The sequence below is a fragment of the Anolis sagrei genome, chromosome 2, assembly GCF_037176765.1.
Source record: "Anolis sagrei isolate rAnoSag1 chromosome 2, rAnoSag1.mat, whole genome shotgun sequence".
NCBI classification, from domain to species: Eukaryota; Metazoa; Chordata; class Lepidosauria; order Squamata; family Dactyloidae; genus Anolis; species Anolis sagrei.
Genome location: NC_090022.1, coordinates 21684537 through 21704762, shown reverse-complemented (window position 1 = coordinate 21704762; position 20226 = coordinate 21684537). Strand labels below are relative to the sequence as shown.

General features: G+C 42.2%; 1 protein-coding gene across 1 annotated transcript in view; it reads right to left on the bottom strand.

The window, feature by feature from the left end:
• Positions 1–3144: 3144 nt before the first annotated feature.
• The window catches only part of MDC1 (mediator of DNA damage checkpoint 1), a 34414-nt gene continuing 17332 nt past the window's right edge, over positions 3145–20226 (bottom strand). Inside the window, exons 7-15 of the mRNA XM_060759395.2 lie at positions 18478–18525; positions 15487–15981; positions 13194–13252; positions 11248–11817; positions 9781–9912; positions 7261–7443; positions 6880–7008; positions 5482–5592; positions 3145–3499 (exon numbers count right to left, since the gene is read on the bottom strand). Coding sequence (XP_060615378.2) covers positions 3236–3499; positions 5482–5592; positions 6880–7008; positions 7261–7443; positions 9781–9912; positions 11248–11817; positions 13194–13252; positions 15487–15981; positions 18478–18525 — 1991 coding nt within the window. The 3' untranslated portion in view covers positions 3145–3235. The remainder of the gene's footprint in view (positions 3500–5481; positions 5593–6879; positions 7009–7260; positions 7444–9780; positions 9913–11247; positions 11818–13193; positions 13253–15486; positions 15982–18477; positions 18526–20226) is intronic.

Sequence of the window (20226 nt, the reverse complement as noted above, 5' to 3'; positions counted from 1 at the left end):
ACGCCCAGCTCCTTTTGGGGGAGGACTTGGACCCTAATGTGTGTTGCTCTGTCTCTGGAGAACAGTCAACTCGACAGCGAGTCATTGCCCGTGATGGTGCTGATGATGCAATGGAGGAAAGCATTGTCTCCAAATGGATGTGTTGGTGGCTTTGAAAAACTGTTACCAAAGCTGTAAAAAACTACATTTCCCAGAACTGTCTTACATTTCCCAGCAGTACATCTAGGAGTTTTTATATGCGGAAATACTACTACTATTCCTGAATATACAGGTCATTTAACAAAATAGTCTAAAGGATTAATCATCAAACTATTTATATCCTGTCCCATCTCCCCTTAGGGGACTCAAGGCAGCTTTAGCACAGCTGGTTAATCACCAAGCAGCAATACATCTTACCAATCAAAAGATTGGCAGTTCTAAGCCTGGGTTGGGGTGAGCACCCAACCTTCAGTCCAGATTACTGTCTACGCAGTTTGGAAACAGCAGTGAGAAATTAGGCACCGCTTAAGCAGAGAAGTATTTAACAGCAACTTAAAAGAAATATCAGAAAAATGGCAGCAACCAAAGGAAGGGGAAGTCTGTGATCAATGCTTTGTCATAGAGGATGGAGCAACAGCACCCCGTGGCGAGAATTGATCACAATCTCCAGGACGCCGAAGTTGGGAGGGAGGGGGGTACAAACATAATACCCTTATCTGTTTTCTGTCCTATCTGTTTAATGGCATTGAATGTTTGCCATGTGTGTCCTCTGATCTGCCCTGAGTCCCCTTCTAGGTGAGAAGGGCAGAATATAAATGCTATAAATAAATACAACATAGATGGCAGCCATTTGATGCAACACAAATAAATAATAGAGGACTTGCTCATTTTCCCATGTTTTAAAAATCCTTAGATTCCAATACTGAAGAGCACTTCAATGAACCTCATCAGAGAGAGAGGGGGGAACGTGGGGCAAAAGGAGGAAAACATGTCATTCCCTGTCATCTTTCCCTATCTGGGGTGGCCAGCCACCCCATGTCTTTTCCCCCTCTTCTACCCATCTTTTCCTGTTTTGAGCCATTTGGAGTCGGGTAACGCACATAGAATCATAGAATGAAAGAGTTGGAGGAGACCTCATGGGCCATCCAGTCCAACTCCCTGCCAAGAAGCAGGAATATTGCATTTAAATCAACCCTGACAGATGGCCATCCAGCCTCTGTTTAAAAGCTTCCAAAGGAGCCTCCACCACACTCCGGGGCAGAGAGTTCCACTGCTGAACGGCTCTCACAGGAAGTTCTTCCACACAACTCCTGAAGACAGACTTTTGGCTCCATTTCCATGTGCTTGATTAAGGAGGAAGTTTACAAAGTTCTTCAGCAGGGGAAATGCCGAAACAGCACCCCCCCCCCCCCCCCGGTGGCCAGAACCTAGCAAAACCCTCCAAGATGCCGAAGATAGGGGAAAGTCTATATCTACCTCTAAGTACAATTGTCTGTCTTGTCAGTGTATAAACGACATGGAATGTTTGCTGTATATGTGTTCTGCGATCTGCCCTGTGTCCCCTTCAGGGTGAGAAGGGCGGAATATAAATATTGTAAATAAAAAAAATTAGATTTGTTAGTAGCATCTAACAAATTCCTAAAGACGATTTCCCTTCCGCATATGAATAAGAAACCGAATGTGGGTTCTGTGGTCTCACTGAAGTAATAGAAGCAAGAACTTTCTTTGTTATGCCTTCTAAATGCTTTGAGACTTTGGATAGCCCGTCTCTCAGGAGTGCTTTACGTATCCAGTTCTCTCTTTGGTACGTCGCTTAATTGTGGTTAAAAAGCAAGTACAGTTGATCCTTCTATACACAAAATCAATCATCCACAGCTTGAAAATATTATAAACATTCCAAAAAAGCAAACCTTGATTTTATTTAAGGTGTATACCATTTTATTAATGAACCCTTAGCATTATGTCCTCCAAAAGCACTTTATACTGATTTAGGACTGCTTGTACGTTTCCCCAACACCCCACCTCCTCTACCTTGTTCATGCCCAGCATTATTTTTAACTTAATTACATTTGGCCCAGCCATAGTTTTTAAATGTGTTGTGTGCCACTGTTCAATGTTTATGCTATTTTGTGTATGAGATTTATTTTAATTGCTTTGTATTAGTATTTGTATTTTGTTTAGTTTTGTAATTGGTATTGCTTGTATTGATGCATTGTGGGCTCAGCCTCATGTAAGCTGCACCGAGTCCCTTGGGAGATGGTAGCGGGTATAAATAAATTATTATTATTATTATTATGCCATTGTGTATAACACTATGTAACACATTTTTGTTCCTGTGTTATAAATGTCATTTCCTAATTGGTTCAATCATAAAAGCATAGAAAAAATATTAAACTGTAAATATTTCGTTTTTGTGGGATATTGCGCAGCACATTTTGCTAGTTTTCAATGAATATTTCATAGAGTCTCAACCAATTCAATATAGTTTTTGGCGGCCACAAAAATGAAATTTCTGGAGGATAACAACTACATTCAAAGTAAGTTCTGCACAATTAAACAGGAAATAACACTTTCAAACCAGGAACAGAATATTTTTCAATTTTTGTTACTTTTTTTCTGTCAGGAGTGACTTGAGAAATTGCAAGTCACTTCTGGTGTGAAAGAATTGGCTGTCTGCAAGGACATTGCCCAGAGGACACCCAGATATTTTACCATCCTGTGGGAGGCTTCTCTCATGTCCACAAATGAGAAGCTGGAGCTGATGGACAGGAGTTCACCCTGCTCCCCAGATTCAAACCACCAACTTTTCGGTCAGCAGTTCTGCCAACTCAAGGGTTTAACCCACTGTTCCATAGTGTTATGGGACTTGATTATCCACAGATTTTGATATCCACAGGAGGCCTTGGTGCCAAACCCTAAAAGATACCAAGGGGCCACTTGTATATTGATGATGGCCTTTCAGTTTAGATTGGTACCACTTTATCAAATCATCATATATCTTAGAGAGGATTGACTGCTGCAATAGTTTATAAACAAATGAAATTTGAATTTTAACCACTTAAGAAATAGAACTTTTCAAAATCCTTTGTTTCACTGTTTTGTTCAGCTAGTAAGACTTTGTTCCTTCCTGGCACCTATTCCAATACCCTACTTCAAAAAAACAAGTCGGTTTTTAAATCCAGATTTATTGAGAATGACAGAGAAAGAAAAGTTATTTACAATTTGTAAGGCACCGTCTCCACACTTAGTGGCAGGATCAGCGCCGTCTCTTTGCTCTACTGGGTGGGGCGGGGGCTGTTTTTGCCACAGCCCTCCTCTTGCTGGCCCTGGTGGCGGGAGCCGTGGGGGAAGACGCAGGGGAGGAAATGGCCACTGCATCCAGCCGATGGGCATCCAAGTCGATCTTCTGCTGTAAGATCCCCGTCAGGATGAACTCTGAATTGGTGATCGGCACTTTGCCATTTTGCGCTGGCTTACAGAGGGGCAGGTCGTCCGGACAAGAAACGATGACACGCTTGTCCTTAAAACAAAAGGAAATTTTAATTTTCCATAAAAAGCATGGATTGAAATATAAACTGAGTTGTCCTTTCCACAGAATCCTAGAGTTGGAAGAGATCACAAGGACCATCCAGTCCAACCCCATTCTGCCATACAGGAAAACACAATCAAAGCACTCCTGACAGATGGCAATCAAGGAAACTATATCACACTCCGAGGGAGTCTATTCCACTGCTGAACTGCTCTTGCCATCAGGAAGTTTTTCTAATGTTTGACTGAAATTTCTTTTCCTGTAATTTGAATCCATTGCTAGTCTGTGTCTAGAACAGCAGAAAACCAATTTAATATCTCCCATCCATGGGACAGCTTTTCAAATATATTATTATTATTATTATTATTACTACTACTACTACTACTACTACTACTACTACTACTATAAACACAACAAGATCAGCAGTGGAACACTCTGCCCCAGAGTGTGGTGGAGGCTCCTTCTTTGAAAGCTTTTAAACAGAGGCTGGATAGCCATCTGCCAGGGGTGCTTTGAATGCAACATTCCTGCATCTTGGCAGGAGGTTGGACTGGATGGCCCATGAGGTCTCTTCCAACTCTATGATTCTATGATTCTAAGATGAGTCCACAGCAGACAAGATCACTCTGCTGGCTGTTGTATTAGATCATACGTCGGATACCTCCCAAGTGTCTAGGACTGTGTGATGTCTTGGCGTATAATGCATGCAGATCTGAGTAAGATGGCCTTTTGCAGCTGACAGATGGTCGTTTTGTCAGCGCCAATTGTGTTTAAGTGCAGGCCAAGGTCGTTATTATTATTATTATTATTATTATTATTATTATTATTATTATTGGGTCGGGCTTTAGCAGGGCTGGTAAATCACCAACAATGATAAGATCTAGCAACTGAAAGGTTGCCAGTTTGAAGACCCGGGTCGGTGTGAGCTCCTGACTGTCAGCCCAGCTTACTGTTTACCTAAGCAGTTCGAAAACAGCTTGAGCTGTAAGCAGAGAAATTAGGTACTGCTAAAACAAGCGGGGGCAAGTATTTTACAGTACCATAAAGAAAAACATCAGAAAATGCCCGGCGACCAAAAGAAAGAAGGAAGTCCTGATGGCTTTTTGTCATAGAGGATGGAGCGACAGCACCTCGCTGTGGCTGGATTCGAGCACAACCTCCAAGGCACCAAAAAAAGCTGGATGTCGACACAACCTTCTTCTTGTTCTGTTCTGTTTTGTCTCTGTCCTGTCTATCAAAAACGGCACTGAATGTTTGCCATGTATGTGTACTGTGATTCACCCTGATTCCCCTTGGGGAGAAAGAGTGTAATATAAATAAAGTGTTGTTGTTGTTGTTACTACAACGATCGTGGGGGAAAATGGATAGTTGATGTTGCAATCTCAGACGACAGCAGAGTTGACGAGAAGCAACTGGAAAAGCTGACACAATAAGATCGAACTGCAAAGACTCTGGTACAAGCCAGTCAAGATGGTCCCAGTGGTAATCAGCAGACTAGGTGCAGTGCCTAAAGACCTTGGTCTGCACTTAAAAATAATTGGTGCTGACTGTGAACCACCTTGAGTTGCCTCCGTGCTGAGAAAGGCAGTCTACAAATATGGTAAATAAATAAATAAAATTACCATCTGTCAGCTGCCAAAGGCTACCCTGGTTGGATCTGCACACATTATTCGCCGATACATCACACAGTCCTCGACACTTGGGAAGTGTCCAACATGTGATCATATACAAAAGCCAGCATATTGATCTTGTTTACTGTATACCAATCTTGTTGTGTATCAAATTATTATTATAATAATTAGTATTATTTCTTATCTCTCTATCATGTATCCTCTCAACTTTCTCTTCTACAAGCTAAACATCCCCAATACACTCCCCAGAGGGCTTGGCTTCGAGACCTTTGATCATTTTGATCAGCCTTTTCTGCCAGTACACTTTCCCCCTTCTATATATGTATACCATCACTTGCTTACCTTGTACGTTCGAGGCATTCTGGGTAAAAATGTCCCACCGCTGCATTTAATGATATCTCTCATATGCTCGGGCTCTGGTTTAACATTAGGGGTGACATGTATCTCGTAGCCCTGGAAAAGAAGGAGACAGATCCATGCCATGTTTGTGTTTGCACAAAATCATAGCAAGAAAGGATAGAGCAGTAGTTTTCAACCTGTGCATTTCCAGGTGTTTTGGCCTACCACTCCCAGACATCCCAACCAGTTTACCAGCTGATTTCTGGGAGTTGAAGGCCAAAACATCTGGGAACCCACAGGTTGAAAACCACTGCGATAAAGGAAAGGATGGGAAGCTGACAGACCCAAGTCCCTGTCTTATGGGCTGCAATTCATCCAAACTATGGCAAGTGGATCTGCATTGCATGCAACATCCAGTCAAGTTGTTCCCCATGACACCATTAGAGGTTTTCTTAACTTCCCTGAACAATAGGTTTTTAACAAAAATGGAAAAAATACAAAGAAAAACATCCCATATTTTTTTAAACCTGTGAGAACAACTTTCCCAGAGATTCTTTGAGATACCAGATTGATCAAATCCACAAAAATTAAACCTTGCAAACATGGAGGGTCAGCTAGAGTATGAAGGTTCCCTGATTTTCGGAGCAACTTATTCCTGTCTTCCCTAATAAATTGAAATATAAAGGCTAAAAAGCAAACTGAAAGCAAAATCAAGTGTTCATCAATACAACCTGGAAAATTATAATCCTCATTTCTTCAGGCTAGAGTTACCCATTTGTGTTCTTTTTAATATGTGCCTCTGGTGTTGCTATAAGAAGGTCCTCCATTGTGCATGTGGCAGGGCTCAGGTTGCATTGCAACAGGTGGTCTGTGGTTTGCTCTTCTCCACATTGCATGTTGTGGACTCCACTTTGTAGCCCCATTTCTCAAAGTTGGCTCTGCATCTGGTGGTGCCAGAGCACAGTCTGTTCAGCACCTTCCAGATCGCCCAGTTTTCTGTGTGCCCAGGAGGAAGTCTCTCATTTGGTATCAGCCATGGATTGAGGTTCCGGGTTTTAGCCTGCCACTTCTGGACTCTTGCTTACTGTCAATCATAGAAAACTATTTCTTGAATTAAGCCATAGGCGTGCTGGCAGATATCCGAACAGGGGATGGTCCGGAGATGTCACTGCCTTGGTCTTTTCACTATTGGTTGCTACTTCCCGGAAGGTGTCAGGTGGTGTAATTCCTCCAGTGGTATAGGACACAGATACTCCATGATAATGTGTCATGTCTCATTAAGAGCCACATCCACTGTTTTAGAGTGTTGAAATGTTCCACACTGAACATGCATACTCAGCAGTAGAATAGCAAAGCGAAAGGGCAGATGTCTTCATACGAAAGCCTTAATCATAACCTTACCTGAAACAGTCCTCCATTTCGCTGTGCGGTCTGTAGTGATGTGGGGAGGCTGAACTGGAATTTCTTCTCCTGCTCAGGATCACGAACAAGGAAGCTCTTTGGTGCCAGGAAGAAGGAGTTCTGCCTACTCTGTTAAAGAAAAGGATGGGATATAAGTAAGAAAGACAAGAAATGGATGAAATATCATCCTATTCACATGAAGACAACATCTCACCACCGGATATGAGTGCAGGAAGATGAAGTCTAAGAATATCTGGAAATCCATGTTTCCCACACTGAGGGTGTATCTACACTGAAGAATTAATGCACATTGGAATTATTTTAACTACCCTGGTTCAATACTATGGAATCCCAAGAGCATGGGGCAAGGCAGCCACTCACCTTCTGCAGCCAGTCCAAAGTAACGATGGGGATGCCTCGAGCCAAGGCACACAAGAACTTGACCGTGCGACACACACGGTCTGTCACAAGGTGGGTGCAGTCAAAGACAGATTCCGCCAGGGAACCGCCCAGTTCCGCCACTACCTGCTCCGCCTCCTCATCAATCACTCCTGTGAACAGCACCTGAGAGACGAGGCGAGAAAGTGGCTTGATAAATACATAGTGGCTGTTTTAAACATGCTACTGATCAGAAGCAGAGTCTCAAAACAGTTAGCAGAAAGGAGTAAGCCAGCCAAAGTCAGCAGTCCAGAATCAAATCACGAAGATTAAACGACAACCAACAAGGGCAAGGCAATGTCATAATCCCTTGGGGACCAACTGATTTTATCCAACTTTCACAAGTGCTATGGTCAGCATTATAGTAAGAGCCCCTGGATCTACCAGGAATGTTTCCTGGTGTCACATAAAAGGTAAAGGTTTTCCCCTTGACATTAAGTCTAGTCGTGTCCGACTCTGGGGGGTGGTGCTCATCTCCATTTCTAAACCGAAGAGCCAGCGTTGTCCGTATACATCTCCAAGGTCATGTGGCCAGCATGACTGAATGGAGTATCATTACCTTCCCACCAGAGTGGTACCTATTGATCTACTCACATATTTCAAACTGCTAGGTTGGCAGGAGCTGGGGCTAACAATGGGAGCTCACCCTGCTCCCTGGATTTGAACCGCCAACCTTTCAGTCAGCAAGTTCAGCAGCTCAGCGATTTAACCCGCTGCGCCATCAGATACATAAATAGCAAATAATAGCAAACTCTACTAAAATAAAGGACTTCTAGCTCAAGAATGCCATAGAGGCATACTAGAGGTTATGAAAATGTCTAGAGAGGACATAAGATTGTCATATGTGGGTAAATGAAACCACAGGGGTTGTACTGTGTTTTACATTGTTTCAACTATTTTCACATTGTGTCGTTTTAAGTGAAAGACAGCATGATTTAGTGGTTTGAGTGCTGGAACTACAACTCTGCAGATCGGGGTCTGAATTCCCACTTGGCCATGAGACTCAGCAGGTGACCTTGGGCAAGTCACACTTTTTCAGCCTCAAAGAAAGATAATGGCAAGGCTTCTGAACAAATTTTGCCAAGAAAATCCTGTGACTGGTGACAGTCATACCTGTAAGTCCAGTGTGGGTCATGCAAATGGACCTGCTGCTGAGGCTATCCAATACATTTGGGCATTTACTTATTATTTATTTATTTACAGCATTTATATTCCACCCATCTCACCCTGAAGGGAACTCAGGGCAGATCACAGAACACATAAATGGCAAACATTCAACATAGTTAAACAGACAGGACACACAACAGATAGAATTATGTCGGCATTTTCCCAACTTCGGCATCCCAGAGGTTGTGCTCGATTCCGGCCACAGGGGTGCTATCACGCCTGACAAAGAGCCCTTGATCACAGACTTCCTCCTTCCTTTGATTGTAGGCATTTTCTGGTACTTCCTTTCCATGATGCTGTAAAATACCTCCCTGCTTAAGCGGTGCCTAATTTCTCTACTCGAACTGCTTAGGTGGATAATAAACTGGGCTGAAAATTTGGTGCTCACTCCAACCTGAGCTTTGAACTGCCAACCTTTTTTTAATCATTTTGTTTTATTTAGAATAATAATACAAAAAACAATAATAGTAAAGAAAAATTAATAAAGAAAAAGTAATAAAAATAAAAAAAACTATCAACTTTTTGATTGGTGTCATCTATTGCAGTTGATGACTAACCAGCTGTGCTAAAGCTCGGCCCTAAGCTAGTTTAAGCTAGTCAGATGACAAAGGCATTGGCTACTTCAAATTCCCAGCCTTCTTCATAATGTGGTATGACTCAGCCTACATTTTCCACTCTTATTCACTAAAGGGAGGTCTTCCTCACTACTCAAGAATGATTACAGGAAGTCCCCACCTATCTGATAGGTTAGGGACCGAAGTGTGGAATCAATTGAAAAGTGAAATCCGGGTTATTTTAACTTCTAAATTCATTTTGGTAACTGAATCATGTAAATAGCCACTTTTGAATGTGTGATAAAGCTACCACAACTATCCAAATTCGAATGATCGCTGGCCATTCCAGCTGGAGAAATTCTGGCAGATATAGTTTGAGCTCTAGAGCAATTTGTTAGGAAACTTCTCATTTTTCAAAAACTAGTCCAATGGTAAAGAAGAGCCATTACAGCTTCACTCCTCATGCAGTAAGCACCTTATTGCTCTACCTTGTTGGGTGTGGAGCCATCTTTTATATGGCAGCCCACTCGATTTCTATAATAACTTTACATTGTGCTTTTCACACCGCCTCTGCCACCTTGCTCACTCACTCATCCCCAACAATGTCAGATTACCTGGGGCTATAGATACTTTAATCAATGGCAGACCTATATGTTAAACTCTAAAATCCAAGAAACAGAGCTGGTGAATTTCCTTGGAACATCTTAAGCTCCTCCTTATACCCAATGCACGCATGTAATACCTTTGGAGCAGGAGCACCATAGCCCACAGAAGTCTGGGATTGGGGCCGGGATTTAATTCCCACCGGTTTGCTCTCTGTGCTCTGGTGCCGCGTCCTCCTTCCCGAGGATGGTGTGGACTGTGCTGGGGAGTTCTGAGGGAAAGAAGAAACAAGTTCCAGACCTTAAAAAGTGTTATTTTGGGGGGACTGTAAACCCCAGAACCCTCTAACTATGCTGGCTATGGATTCTGAGTATTGCACACACTCATTGTTTATCATCGTGTGATACTCATTTAGTATCTATTAAAACATATATATCCATTCCTAAATTTTGGGATAAAAGGGCAGCATATATAAAAAAGCAATGAAAATAGCTTAAAACAAATGCAAAACAATAAATGTGATTTGAGATAATGGAGCGTATCATTTATTATTATTATCTGAAACACAACAAGATGAGTCCACAGCAGACACTCTGCTGGCTGTTGAATTGGATCACACGTCAAATTATTATTATTATTAATACCTCGCTTTACCTCTCCCACAGGAGACTCAAAAGGCTTAACTAGTCAAAACATCTCATGGTTAAACCATGTACACTGGGCCCACCATATTGATATTTTTTTTATTTACAGTATTTATATTCCGCCCTTCTCACCCCAACGGGAACTCAGAGTGGATCACAGAACTCATATACAGCAAACATTCAATGCCGATTATACAATGAAAAGACAGACAACATAGATAGAGGTATATATAGGCTTTTCCATCTTTCGGCATCTTGGAGACTGTTCTCATTGCCGGGCTTTTTTTGTTTGTTTGTAAACTTTCTCCTTTTGATAGAATTGCTGTGCCTAAATACCTCCTCACTTTTAGCGTGGAACCTATTTATCTACTCACATTTCTGTTTTCGATCTGCTAGGTGGGCAGGGAGCTGGGCTGAAGTTCAAGAGCTCACTCTGACCCGGGCTTTGAACTGTCAACCTTTTGGTTGGCAGGATTTACTGCAGCTTCAGCTGGTGATTAACCTATTGTGCGAAAGCCCGGCCTACTTCCAGGACTCATGTGGATACAGGAAATAGGGGACTATCACATCCCCATATTGTCAAATGGCAGCCACATGAAACACTCATGATCTAGCATAGGGGTGTCAAACTCATTTTCACTGAGGGCCACATCAGCCTTATGGTTTATTTCAAAGGTCCAGCTGTAATAGTAAGACTGTATAAGCGTAGCTATGTTGCCCTGGTATTGAAAGCCTCTCAGGTCACATAAAATGTTATGGTGGATCATATTCATCCCATGAGCCTTTCATTTCACACATGTACTCTAGCACATCCACACTCACTCAGCACCATTTACCAGTGGGGAAGAATGATAGTCTCTGGTGAATGAAAAATTAGACCCATCTGACTTTTTTAAAAAAAGGGATCCACTGTTTTTAATTTTCAGAAGCCAAGTTTTCTTTTCAGTCCTTCTTCCACCCACCTTCTCAGGTTTACCAGCTCTTCTAGAACCCTTCGGGCTCGGCGTGTTCACTGAAGTGTTTGAACGCCTGCTGGACCGGGTCTGACGGAGCTCTGGCTTCTCTTCCTTCACAGGTGGGGTTGCTGCTCCCTTTCTCCCCCGCCTTGTCACCTCCCTCGTCCCTGGGCTGCTTGCAGTCACCGTCATCTCTTCTTTCAGCTTGCCAGTGGCATCAGATTCCCTTTGTGCACCCTTGGTTCGACTCAGCCGCGTGGTTACTGTCAGCTTTGCAGTCTTGGACTTCTTGTTGGGACTTGCTTCCTCTTCTTTGGGCTGATCGGTTTTTCTTTCCGGCTCTTCCATGTACAATGCTGAACTGGTCAGTTGCCGCAGACCCCTGCGCCTAGAGATGGGGGTAGCCTTTTCTTCTGATTGCGGAGTGTCGGTGGATCCTGCACGGATGCGACAGCGGAGGCTTCGTCTTTGCGAGATAGGAGCTGGGGAAGGAGTCGAAGAGGAGCGCAGGTTGTGCCGCTGTGCAGGGGTTGAGATTTCTGGTTCCAGAGGCCCTTCTTTAGAACATCCTGGCACCTGGAATATGCAGAGGGATAAGGTCAGAGGAGGGAACTCGTTTGGCCTCAGGATTCAATCTATATTGTGAAAATATCTCAAGATGGAAGGAGGTCAATGCAGTGTTTCTCAACCTTCCTAATGCTGCAACCCCTTAATACAGTTCCCTCATGATGTGGTGATCCCCAACTATAAAATTATTTTCATTGCTACTTCATAACTGTATTTTGCTACTGTAATGAATTGTAATGTAAATATCTGAAATGCAGGATGTATTTTCATTCACTGGACCAAATTTGGCGCAAACATCCCATATGCCCAAATTTGAATACTGGTGGGGATGGAGGGGGTGGATATTGTCATTTGGGAGTTGTAGTTGCTGGGATTTATAGTTCACCTACAATCAAAGAGCATTCTGAACTCCACCAATGATGGATTTGAAGCAAACTAGTCACACAGGATTCCCATAACCAACAGGAAAGGTTTGGTGGGCACTAACCTTGAGTTTTGGAGTTGTAACAATGATAGATCAAGCCCAAACTTGGTACAAATACTCAATATGCCCAAATGTGGTGGGAAAATAGAAATTTGACATTTGGGAATTGTGGTTGCTGGGATTTATAGTTCACCTACAATCAAAGAGCATTCTGAACCCTACCAACGATAGAATTGGGCCAACCTTCCCACACAGAACCCCCATGCTTTGAAGGGAGTTAGGGCCTTCCACACAATTCTATATCCCAGAATATCAAGGCAGAAAATCCCACATTATCTGCTTTGAACTAGAATATATGGCAGTGTGGACTCAGATCACCCAGTTCAAAGCAGATATTATGGGATTTTTTTTGTCCCTGATGTTCTGGGATATAGAACTGTGTGGAAGGGCCCTCACTGGTGCAAGCCTCCCTCCAGCCTCACACGCTCTCCCTCGCCCCACACATGCGCACCATGCTGCCATGCGCCGAGCACGCCTGCTCTCCCCTCCCTGTGTGGAGTCTCAGAAACAGACCTCCCCTTGGCTGAGAGGTCAGCTGAGAGGCTGACCAATCACAGCAGAGGAAGGCTTTTTGATGGGAGGATTCGCCATCTGTTTCCAAAAATGAAGAGAAGGAAAGACAGAGAGATCTTCAGCCTTCTCTGTCAAAGGGGTTCCTAAGATCATCAGAAATCTATGTTTTCTGATGGTCTTTGGTGACTCCTCTGAAGGCCCCTTATGACCCTCCCAGGGTTCCTAACCCCCAGGTTGAGAAACACTGTTCCAAAGGAAAAATTACACTTTTCCCACCCCTGGGATAAAAGGAAACTCTGCGGAATGTGAAACTTTCTATTTCCCTCTGGAATAGGAGTAAGATGCTTCAAGAACTTTCTCACAAAGATAAAGCCAAAATCATGCCCACCTGGTCAGCATCGCTTGGTTGTCTTACTGGCACTGAAAGCCTTTCTTCCAACTCTCCATCTAAAAAGTAAAGCAACAGCTTCAGGTGGGTGCAACTTTATTTTCTGCCACTAAGAGGCAGTGCTAATCAATCCTTCTTACTTCTGGCCATAATTCCATACCCATAATTCTGCAGAAATCAATTCAATCTGCTCCCCATATTCCATCCTTTCCCATTTTCCAGATGTAAAAGAATACAGTTCCCAACCTAGGGCTGGAACTGCAAGTTGGGTTCAATCACACAGAGAAGGCCAAATTAAACCTTGGTCTCCTTTCCAGAAGATTCATGGAGTCAAGCCCTTAAGATTGGCAATTTATTCAAAACTCACACAAAAATAAAGACTCTCAGATCTCCCTTTAACCAGTACAGCCAGCTATGATGGCTTGAGGATTCTGAAAGCTGTTTCCTATAATAACTTCCGTTTTATGGTTTGAAATCTGTTGCCTATTTAACACAGGACAAATCCATTCCACTTCCAACATCTCACTTGGTCAGTAATACTGTTCCTCTGTTTGCAGGAAACTGCTGTGATAGGCAGGTAATAATAATAATCATATAGGGTTGTTGTAGGTTTTTTCAGGCTGTATGGCCATGGTCTAGAGGCATTCTCTCCTGACGTTTCGCTTACATCTATAGCAAGCATCCTTGGCAAGGATGCTTGCCATAGATGCAGGCGAAACGTCAGGAGAGAAAGCCTCTAGACCATGGCCATAGAGCCCAAAAAAACCTATAACAACCCAGTGATTCTGGCCATGAAAGCCTTCGACAATAATCATATACTTTACAGCAGAGTCTCACTTATCCAACGTAAATGCTGGATAAGCAAAATGTTGGATAATAAGGAGGGATTAAGGAAAAGTCTATTAAACATCAAATTACGTTATGATTTTTCAAATTAAGCACCAAAACATCATGTTTGCCACAAACTGGCAGAAAAAGCAGTTCAATACATGGTAACATTATGTAGTAATTACTGCATTTATGAATTTAGCACCAAAACATCGCAATGTATTGTAACAACTGTGAATCCAAGTGGAAGGCAGACTGTGTTGGATAATACAGAACGTTGGATGAGCGAAGGTTGGATAAGCGAGACACGACTGTATTTATATTCTGCCCTGTTTCCCCACATATACACATATATGATAAATATTCAATGCCATTATACAATTGACTAAGACAGACAGTACATAAACAGAGGTAAAGGCTTCCCATCTGTTTCCAACTCCAGCGTCTGGAGGCTGTGCTCAACTCCAACCATGGGGAGGTGCTATAGCTTCATCTTCCATGCCGAAGAGCTTATACACTCTCCCAACCGAATCACTGGCATATCCGCATGGACACCTTTTATTACCTCCCTGCCAAAGCGGTACCTATTTATTTACTCACATTGCGGTTTTCGAACTGCTAGGTAAGCATAAGCTGGGCTGAAGGTTAGGAGCTTACTCCAACCCGGGCTTGAACTGTTGACCTTTCGATCGGCAAGATTTTCTGCAGCTGGTGGTTTAACCCACTGTGCTAAAGCCCAGTCCAGGTAACAAATCCCTGACTGAGGCAACAAATGGACAGGGTGAAAAACCTGATCGCAGGCCCGGCCGCATACACAAAATCCATTGCTTCTGACTCTTCCTGACTGCATTGGCCATTCAGCGACTGGTCTTCCAACACTACAACCCAGGCATGGGCAAACTTTGTCCCTCCAGGTGTTTTGGATTTCAACTCCCACAATTCCTAACAGCCTACTGTGGGAGTTGAAATCCAAAACACCTGGAGGGACAAAGTTTGCCCATGCCTGGGCTATAGCCACAGTAATCCACAGTTTTGTCTCTCCTCTCGCCTCTAAAGTGGGCCAACCAAAAAGCCAGCCAGAGATGTGAAAACACTTCAAATGCCTTCTCAGCCCAGAAACCTGCAACAGTCTAACCTGAATGAGGAAGGAAAGGGGGTAACCTCCTCCCCAATGAGTCAGGGATAGAAGAGCACTTGCATACAAAATATAAATATTCATCAGCTGAGCACCCTGTGTTTCCAGTTTTTTCTGTAGATGAGATAAACGGGAGGCGAACTGGCCCAAGGCCACCTATTGAAACTTGATAGCTAAGTAAGGGTTGTGATTTCAGAACTCCCATGTATCAACCCAACACTCAAACCCCAGCATCTCACACTGGCTGCCAGGCTAATGGGTCTACATGCCACAGGTGTGTGTGCAATTGCTAGACAACCAAACACTGTCCAGGGCATCCCCATGGCTCACCTGCTGCACTTTGTGAGCCTTCAGCAATGCTTCCACCTTCAGGGACCACCACAGACACTTGTTCCTCAGTCGTAGAGCTCCCTTTCGCCTCCTGCAATGTCAAAGTTTGTCTGCTACCCACAAGAGGCATTTGTACGGATTGACCTCCCTGAGTTTCATCTTCTTTGTTGCACTCCTCTGCTACCTCCTCCACAGCAGTCTGAGAGATGGGTTCAGAACAGGCTGATCCTATGTAATAAAGTTGAGTGCTCTCCTCAGAGAGACTGGTGGCCTGCTGCTTGCTAGTGGCTGAAACTGTCACCTCGTCTTGTGTGTCTGGCACAGAGCATTTACTCCTTTCAGATGGATTCTGGATACTCTCATCTTCCTCTTCCACAACAAAGGCCTGTGTGGGCTCTTCTGAGAGAGGCCCAGGCTCTGTGCAGAATGCTTGAGTAGCTTCCAATGCGTAAGCATCTGAGTCTGAATCCTCCTCTCTCAGTGGGGATTTCAACGCTATGGGGAGAAAAAGAAGATAAAATTCTAAGAGTTTTCATACTGCATCCCAGCCTGCCTTCATCATCAAACTGATTATAACACAGACCTTGCTTGGTTCAAGCCCAACCCAGACAGTTTTAATGATTAATTTTAAATTTCAATTCCATGTCTAACTTTTGTTTTGTATATTTTAATTTGCATTTTATGGAGATATGTTTTAATATGTGTATTTTTCAGAGTTTTTAAGTAATTATGTGTTTGATTATGTGTTTTAGCAATTCTGTAACCCACCTCAAGTCGGATAAGAAAATAATAATAATGATAATAATAATAATAATAATAATTATAATTATTATTATTATTATTATTATTGCCATCTCTAACAGTATGCAAAAAAGGTGTTTTGGATTTCAACTCCCATTATGCTCCTGGTTTGAAAGTGGTTTTTTTTCCTGTTTAATTGTGTGATATTTACTTTGAAAGTACAACAGAGTCTTGCTTATCCAACATAAACAAGCTGGCAAAACACTGGATAAGCGAAAATGTTGGATAATAAGAAGGGATTAAGGAAAAGCCTATTAAACATCACATTACATTACGATTTTACAAATTAAGCACCAAAAACCTCATGTTTTACAAGAAATCGACAGAAAAAGCCAGTTCAATACACAGTAACGTTCTATAGTAACTACTGTATTTACGAATTTAGCACCAAAACATTGCAATGTATTGAAACAGTTGTGGATCCAGGAAGGCAGACTGTGTTGGATAATACAGGACATTGAATGGGTGAAGGTTGGATAACATTTAACATTTTACCTCATACATTTGGCCCGCCCTCTGTGTCTGGTTTTACTATGCTGTTTTATATTGTTGATTTTGTTATTTCATATTTTGCTATGATGTATTTTGTTATTGTGTGTTTATTATGTTGTATAAACACTATACTGTATCCATCATTTTGGGTTCTTCGCCCTCTCTGTGTACCATGGAGTTAGAATTGCAGCCGTGAAGCGAGTCTACGTTCTGTGAAAGAGATGCATGCCCTCCTATACAATTCAGATCAGGATGAAACGGGGGGTTCTGCTGAGGTGCAGTTTGAAAGTTTTGTGATCGCGAACAAATCCTTACTCTTGATTTGAATGCTTCAAGTTCATTTTTAAAAGCCTGGCCTCATGGGCTTGGCCTCATGTTAGCCGCCCGAGTCCCCTATGGGGAGATGGTGGCGGGTTATAAATAAAGTGTATTATAAGCAAGACTCTATTTCAGTTGTTATACTCCAGAAATTTTGTTTTTGTGGTTGCCACAAACTATGTTAAATTGGTTGAGACTCTTATGAGATAGTCATTGAAAAACTAGCAAGGTATGCTGCTGGATGTCCCATAAAAACAAAGTTTTTGCAATTTAATAAAAAAAACCCAAGTTTTCATGAAAAAATCAATTAGGAAATGACATTTATAACCCAGGAACAAAATAATGTGTCAAACATCATTTGCGGCAGCCACAAAAACAAAGTTTTTGGAATATAACAACTACTTTCAAAATTAAAAAAAAGGTTTCCCCCTTGACATTAAGTCTAGTCGAGTCCGACTCTGAGGGTTGGTGTTCCTCTCCATTTCTAAGCCGAAGAGCCAGCATTGTCTGTAGACACCTCCAAGGTCATGTGGCCAGTATGACTGCATGAAGCATTGTTACCTTCCCGCCGGAGTGGTACCTATTGATCTACTCACATTTGCATGTTTTCGAACTGCTAGGTTGGCAGAAGTTGGCCTAACAGCAGGAGCTCACCCATCTCCCCAGATTTGAACCACTGACCTTTCGGTCAGCAAGTTCAGCAGCTCAGTGGTTTAACCAGCTGCGCCACCAGGGCTCCACTTTCAAAGTAATTACCACACAATTACACAGAAAATAACTCTTTAAAACCAAGAACAGAACGTTTTTCACATTTTGTTACACATTTTTATAGTGTTATAAATTGATAATTTAGAAATATGAATTTTTGTAAGGTATGTTTTAAACTTTGTGTTTCTAATGTATACATTTTTAACAGTTTTGTATTTTTATCTATTAGATTTAGCTACGGTACCCTGCTCAAAACCTTTGAAAGAGGTGGGTACCAGAAGTCAGAGGTATCTAATTGCCTTCAGCAAGAGAAACACATATTGCGATGTGTTTACACTAAAAAAGAACTTGGTGAGGCTCCATGAGGGTTGCAAAGCAACCAGGCTACATCTAGCACAGTGGTTCTCAACCTGTGCGTCCCCAGATGTTTTGGCCTTCAACTCCCAGGAATCCTAAAAGTTGGTAATCTGGCTGGGATTTCTGGGAGTTGTAGGCCAAAACGCCTAGGGAGACACATGTTGAGAACCACTAATTTAGCATATATTGACCAATTCAAATGATGTCAGAACTATTAAGAGTTTATGTGAGTGCAGACTATGAACTTGAAGACCTGAAAGATTCCTGGCAGTCCATCCACAATCAGCCCCACCCCATTTCATATGTTTTCCTCACCTGAAATGTTTGGGAAGCTCATAGGAGAGGAGTGCCTGATCAGAGAGGCTGTGAAAATCAAAAACAGGATGCAATTACAAGCTGGTTTCATTGCTGCCATGAACATTAAACAGAAACACTTGATCCATTCAATCACACGAACTTCCCTCATACGTATGCCTCCTTCACATTCATGAAAACATGCTCATATCAGAAGTTGTCACTCTAGGGTGTAAGTAGTACAAAACGCCAAGAGAACTATATAAAAATTATGTGTTACACCAGCTTTAAAAGAAGAATGCCTTCTTGCAGCATCAAGTTGAAACTTGGCTCATCGCCCCCACATTTAGGGTTTGGCGAGGCTATGACACTAGATTTCAATCTAGCATGCTTTGGGGCTTGTTCAAATGAAATGGTTGCAAATTGTTTTTACTGCAACTGCACCAAATGTACCTTGAAATCTGTGAAAATCGGGCCAGTTCACATACTCATAAATAACCTTAATGAAAAATGTAGAGCTTGCTTCCAAATGAAAATGAGTTATAGGTGGCAGCAAATTGTGTACAGATCAAAATTATCAAAATGTATCAAGTCACTTTGGTACAAGGCTTGGAAAATTTGTTATTGTTGTTATTGTTGTTGCTATGTTTGGGTTGCTGTGCGTTTTTCTGGGCTGTAGGTCCATGTTCCAGAAGCATTCTCTCCTGACATTTCACCTACATCTATGCCAGGCATCCTCAGAGGTTGAGAGGTCTGTTGGAAACTAGGCAGGTAGGGTTTATATGTCTGTGGAAGCCCAACAAAGGATTCCCCCAGGCAAAACCCAGGCCAAAAGCCAAAACCCAGGCTTTGAAGCTGCAAGGCCATTCAATGCTAATCAAGGTGAACAATTGCAACATTTAACTTGCCTCAAGCAGACAAAGAGTTATTTCTCCCACCATGGACAGTATTCCAGATATATAAACCTCACTTGCCTCATTTCCAACAGACCTCACAACCTCTGAGGATGCCTGCCATAGATGTGGGTGAAACGTCAGGAGAGAAAGCTTCTGGGACATGGCCATAAAGCTCAGAAAACTCAAAGCAACTCAGTGATTCTGGCCATGAAAGCCTTCAACAACATGGTATTATGTTTATTTATACCCCATTTTATCTCTTCCAAAGGAGACTCAAAGTGGCTTACAATTAAAAGTATGACCAAATAATTGAGTATGACCAAATGATTGAAAATATACAAATATGCAAACATTTAAACAGAATTAAACACAGCATATTTTATAGCAAAAGAACGCATATCCTCTGCATGTTTTGTTTAGGTTCCTGTAAAATTTGTTCAGGTATATTTGGTACTTTTTTGGGAACAAGCTCCACAAGTGTTTTCAGATGAACTGAATGCAAGAAGCAGAGATACAGAAGAGGGATTTCTGGGTAATCCCAGAAGAGACTATAACAACCTCTGTTAGTCCTAATCATAGATTAAGAAGATCAATGCCAACGTCACTATGAATGATGATGATGGCCAGATAACAGCTCCTTTGCATCCCCTCTAAAATACCATCAGAGTGCAAGCTGAACTATAGAAGTACTGTTGTTGTTGTTGTTTGTGCTTTACTTTTTCCCCAGATTGGGACACACAGCACCTAACAACTTTAAAAAAGCAATACAGTTAAAAACAGATCGAAGCTAAAAAAAAATAGAAGAGAATCAAGCCATATCAATAATTTAAAAGATTCAATTAAAATACAATTATAAAACAAATGAAGGAGTTTC